This window comes from Patella vulgata, chromosome 8 (assembly GCF_932274485.2).
Source record: "Patella vulgata chromosome 8, xgPatVulg1.2, whole genome shotgun sequence".
NCBI classification, from domain to species: domain Eukaryota; kingdom Metazoa; phylum Mollusca; class Gastropoda; family Patellidae; genus Patella; species Patella vulgata.
In genome coordinates this window covers 7948216-7953474 of record NC_065886.2, presented here as the reverse complement: position 1 = coordinate 7953474, position 5259 = coordinate 7948216, and the positions used below count along the sequence as shown (strand labels likewise).

The window sequence follows — 5259 nt, the reverse complement described above, 5'->3', positions numbered from 1 at the left end:
ACAGAGGGCGCTGCTTAACTTCTTCGATAAACATAGACTTGAACTACCAGTTAGACAACATTGCGGCAATAGATTTTCATGAACAATTTAAGAATCTCACATCCAAAATTTGTTTTTCTCAAATCTACCTCATTTTATTTAACTTGCAGTGGAAGAAATTTAGTGGCCGGCAGATTATCGCATTTACTGGCCGTTAATGTTTAATTTCGTTTCGGAATATGTATATGCTGCAGATGCTTGACGCAACCAGCGGGAAACGATGGACGATCGAAGTATTCCTCCCTGCGGGAAAGTTCTTTTTATTGAAGAAATACATGAAATAATTTCTATGGCTAATAGTTCTGTAGATGGGAAATCCGTCAGGGTTACTGGAAGGTATAAATATAGTAGTTCTATAAATATACTAACATAGCAATTAACACAGAAGCAGTGCCGTAACTAGCTCAGAGCAACGCTGTGGGGGGGGGGGGGGGTAGGAGTAGGAAGTGTTCTCTGCCTGGGGTGCTGTAAAATTGACGGACAATCACAATGATAAGGCCAAGTCACTGGGTAAGACCCTGGCTGACTAGTCTGGAGGTCGCGTATTCGATCTCTACATTAACATTCATTGGCCGAGAAAGTTCATCTTAATATCAGTGTTGCAGGAAAGAGGGTCTGACAAGGACAACTGTCCAGTCGTTTGGATTTTACGAAAAACCCAAGGTCCCCTGTATACATTGGCATGCATGTAAAAGATCCCTTGGCTGTTGGATTTCGATATAAGATTAGTAGGCCATAGTGTCACTGCCTGGGCAAAATTTACCTCATTAGCCCAGTTGGAGCAGAACAGTAGGACGTTAAACCCCATTTCATTTCCCGGGGGTCACAGTGCCTCTGACTAAGTGAGTAAGACGCTGGCTGACTAATTTTCTGCACCGACTAGGCTAATGAAGACAGGCATACACCATACAGTGTGCTATGGGGGAAGTTTTGCCCAGTCTGTGACACTAGGCCCTACCCTTATATCTAATTTAAACTGTTATTGGTTCTTTTATGTGCGTCAACAGACGTGGAAACCAACAAGATCGAACAAGAATGGTGAGTGGTAAAGTCAATACTGCCACTGGCTTCATCAGTAGACTTGGGAGCCATGGAGTCTCAGTGAGAAAGGCGATGGATGGTTGATCAGGAATCGTAAGATTTATCTAGTGAGGTTTCCCACAGTAACAGTGTCGGTGGTGCTGCATGGAGGGCCTGGAATGGAATCAGGGCCGTAACTAGCTCAGAGCGACGAGGCGGGGACGGAAAGTTTTCTCATGGGTGCTGTAAAATTGATGGACAATGTATATCTAAGGTCGACAGTTTTTTCACGGGTTGAGCCCCGGGGGTGTTTGCAATGTTTTGCATGGGGGGGAGGGGCCAAGTTACGGGTCTGGATGGAACAGTGTCTAGTTGTTTGGGTGGTACAAAAAATGTGTAGCACACTGTATGGAATATGCCCATCTTTATTAGCAGTGGTAGTTACCAGTAAATTAATCTGTTAAAGTTGCATTTTCGTATTTTTAAGTTATATTTTTAAAATTTATTAAAATAAAGCCTTAAAATAGATGATATCTATAAACAGTCCTACCTTGTTAAAGAATAATCCTATTAATCCTATAATTCATTATTGCCATTTGAGAAATTGGCAAAAATATCATTTTCAATTTTAAATTCAAACGTTTGAAGATAGCTATTCCATGGGGGGAAATAGAAAAACAAGGGAGGTAATTGTGTTATTATTTCCGGGGTCAAAGGATTTTTAAGTGGGAGAATAATACCTATGATTGTTAATAGTGAGTTGACAACCTATTGAGCAAAAGACATAGAAATAATTATGTTTTGACTTTCTTAGAAAATATGAAATTATCGCTTTAATTACTGAACACTGCTAAAGAAAGTTGTGAATCCGACACTCCTCATCTAATCTAGACAGACCAGTTTAAACTACAAGATAGTACAAACTGAATTGTTTTTTGTGAATTTGAACAATTTGCCAATAATGGGTTGAAACAAAACCTTAAATACATGTACAGAAATTCTTGCTAAACTTCTGTTGTAGTGTAAAGACTCCCTAAGCACAAGCAAATTATTGAAATAAAATTGAACCAAATGTTAGTCCCAAAATGACCTAGTGGACATTAAACTCCATTTCTCTCTGTATATCATTTATTGCAATTTGATTAAAATACAAAAATGAAATGAAATGGGTTTAACTTAACGTCCTACTGTTCTGCTCCTATACTGGGCTAATGAAGACGGGCATACGCCATACAGTGTACTATGAGGGAAATTTTGCCCGGGCAGCGGCACTATCGCCTACTCTTATATCGAATTCCAACTGCCAAAGGATCTTTTACTAGCATTCCAATGTATACACGGGCCTTCGAAGGAATAGACAGCTGTCCTTGTCAGGCCCTCCTGATCTATATTTCATTTCATTTTTTTATACTTTCGAAGGGCTCCACTGAAGATCAGGCCGGTTGTAGTGGGAGGTCATACGAGCGGCTTTTACGTTTCTAGTGATTTACTGACAGTTCTGTGCACAGCACTCCAACAACTCGCCATAACAGACCGTTTCAGCAGGGCTTGCCACGAGACGCGAGTAATGTGAGTGATTAAGTACTCGCGCAAATATAAAAAATAATTTAATCAGAAATAATTGAATATCGTAATATAAAAAGCCGTAAACAATTTGTATGCCTTCATATCGATGCACTATTGCGCACGCGGCGTCTCTTTCCAGTGCCAACTGTTGTTACTAAAAATACTTTGAGACGCGTACTGCCAGGCGGTTTTTAAGCCGATGTCCTTTGCCGTGTCTGGATAATCAAACATTGAGCGGATGTTGTCGTTTCTATTAATAGCAATTCTTTCGATCCCGCATCTTTTCTACAAGTTGATGGGATTGAAATTGTTTTGCCTGTTCTTTTACCTTTCTAAGCTTTACCTGAATCCCCTCAGCACGCCAACGATGGCAAAGGGAAACCCAGTTTTCCTTGCAACGTTATTGTCATGGGAAGACGATTTACAGATAATATTACTGCCAAGGAAATAAAAGAGTATGCATTGCCTTTGTGTGTGAAATAGCTTTATTCAACGTCCGCTTCCACCGAAGTGACAAGAGCATTGCCATTAGGCACATGAAATTTAAATGGCTACTCACGCACATCATTCTGCGTGAGTAAATACATGTACTCGCCTCACTCGCGCAAGTCTATATTTGCGTGAGTAGTCATCTACTCGCCTCCAATTTGCTTGTGGCAAGCCCTGTTTCAGTGGCTAATTTTGAACTATTAAAAACAAAACGAAACGAAATAGGATCTGGGTTTTAATCAGATTGACAGTTATTGACTAATTAAAAACATGACTTGAATAATTTTTACATTTCAGACTCGAAAGACACAACATTGAGTCGAGTACAGCTGTTTTAGTTGATCCAAGATCCAATAAAAGCTTGTTAATAGACACTCGACTCATTGAACCCTTTCCAGAAAAACTGGGTAGTCTGTTTCAGTTTATAGGGGAGCTAGAAGGTGTTGACAGGAGTCTGGATGTCACTTTACGAGCTCGAGTTGTTCGATGTGTGGACGGCTTGGATCTATCTCTATATAATCAAGCTATCCAAGCTCAGAGACGATTTCTTAAACAAGATATCAAATTATAACAAGTGACTGAACTTATTCTAAATCAAGTATTTAGAAATTTGGAATACCACAGCGTTTTGTGAAAAACTTACCATAATGACTGGCACTCAACGTGTTCTAAATGTTAAGACAGACACTCAAAGGAATTTGTGGAAAGCTTGACGAGTGGGAGACCAATGCTAACTGGCACTTAACTTATTCGGAATAGCCTAGAGCTTGTTGTGGAATAGTTGGAGAAAGGACAATTTTATGAAATCAGAATTAAGGGCAATTTTGTGTAGAGGCTGTTCTTATAACTGTCTCCATTTTTTTTTGTTTTTTTGTTTTTAGTTGTTTTTCCTCTAGTCCCTGTTATTTTAGGTAATTTCGTTATCTTTAGTTTGGGGAAAATAATTTTTGGGGTAGGCTGTTCTTACTGGTCTGTTCTGATTTTCCCTGTTATTTTTTTTTATTTCTCCTTTTCTTTCTCTTTGAGCTTTGTCTGTCCTCTTTCTTGCTGTGTCTCCCTTTCTTTTTCTCTTTGAGCTTTGTCATCGTTTCTCCTGCCCCCCCCCCTTTTTCTGCTATTGTTTTTTTATTACATAATTGGGGTACATGTATGTGTTGTAAACGGGTCCTGGTTTCCCTACTGCTGACAATGGACATGGTGGTTTATAAGGTTTACTGATTTAGGAAATTTAGAGCACAGATTCTCCTGCTCTTTCCTTTTCCCTTAGACTTTTGTCTGACCTCTTTTTTGGTGTCTCCTACTCTTGTCTTTTCTCTTGGTCTGTCCTCTTTGTTTGATTCACACTTTTTACCCTTTCTCCTGTCGCTATTGTACTGCTGTTTTATTCCATAGGGGTGGGGGGGGGTCTCTTTTTTTTTCTTTTTTTTTTTTACAAAATTGGGGTGTGTGTTGTAAACGGGTTCAGGTTTCCCTACTGCTTAAAATGGACTGGGGCGTTTATAATGTTCATTGATTTAGGAACTTTAGGGCATGGATTATACATATGTTTTTATATGAAAGCCTTGTGCGTGGTATGATCACATTTTCATCTTATTTGAATGTTATGCCACTGGGAATTCAGAGTAAATTATAGCTGCATCAGTGAGTGGGTAGTTACATGTAATTATATCTTTTAGTGCTTGCCTGTATATATGTTATAATTGTATGTGGATTTATAGTAAATTGTGCAATGCCTACGTTAAGTTATTATTGTCTCTGTCGGTTGTTGATTTCTTGTAACATGTGAAATCACAGTGTAACTTGTATCGTTCTACCTTTGAAAATAAAGTTTATATTATTACATTGTGTTGGTAGTGGTGTAACGCAAAACAATATGATATTACACCCCTTTTCATCTTGTTTTATGAATAGGCCTACCTCCAAAGTGCAATATGCCTGCACAAGCCTTTTATAATATCAAAGAATGGCCATTTTGCCTTTTATATTTTAACAAAAACAGGCACTTTGTTAGATTCAACGTGACCGTAGTGAAATATGAACTAGTTTTTTGGTCTTTCAAACAGTATGGGCATGGCCCAATTCAAATTGTAGGGGGTTAGTTTCTTGAATGGAGTTGTCTCCCCTATACCACTATCTGATATGATC

General features: G+C 38.9%; 1 protein-coding gene across 1 annotated transcript; it reads left to right on the top strand.

The window, feature by feature from the left end:
• Positions 1-161: 161 nt before the first annotated feature.
• LOC126831012 (uncharacterized) lies at positions 162-4956 on the top strand. The gene is made up of 2 exons (XM_050561637.2): positions 162-375; positions 3412-4956. Exons 1-2 carry the CDS (start codon positions 260-262, stop codon positions 3683-3685), a joined length of 390 nt encoding a protein of 129 aa, XP_050417594.2. The 5' UTR covers positions 162-259; the 3' UTR covers positions 3686-4956.
• The last annotated feature ends 303 nt before the right edge of the window (positions 4957-5259 follow it).

Bases quoted from the DNA above. Each gene is read 5' to 3' on its own strand.
- LOC126831012 (XM_050561637.2), top strand. From the start codon at position 260: ATGGACGATCGAAGTATTCCTCCCTGCGGGAAAGTTCTTTTTATTGAA. The intron at 376-3,411 runs GTATAAATATAG...TTTACATTTCAG, and splicing joins TCCGTCAGGGTTACTGGAAG to ACTCGAAAGACACAACATTG.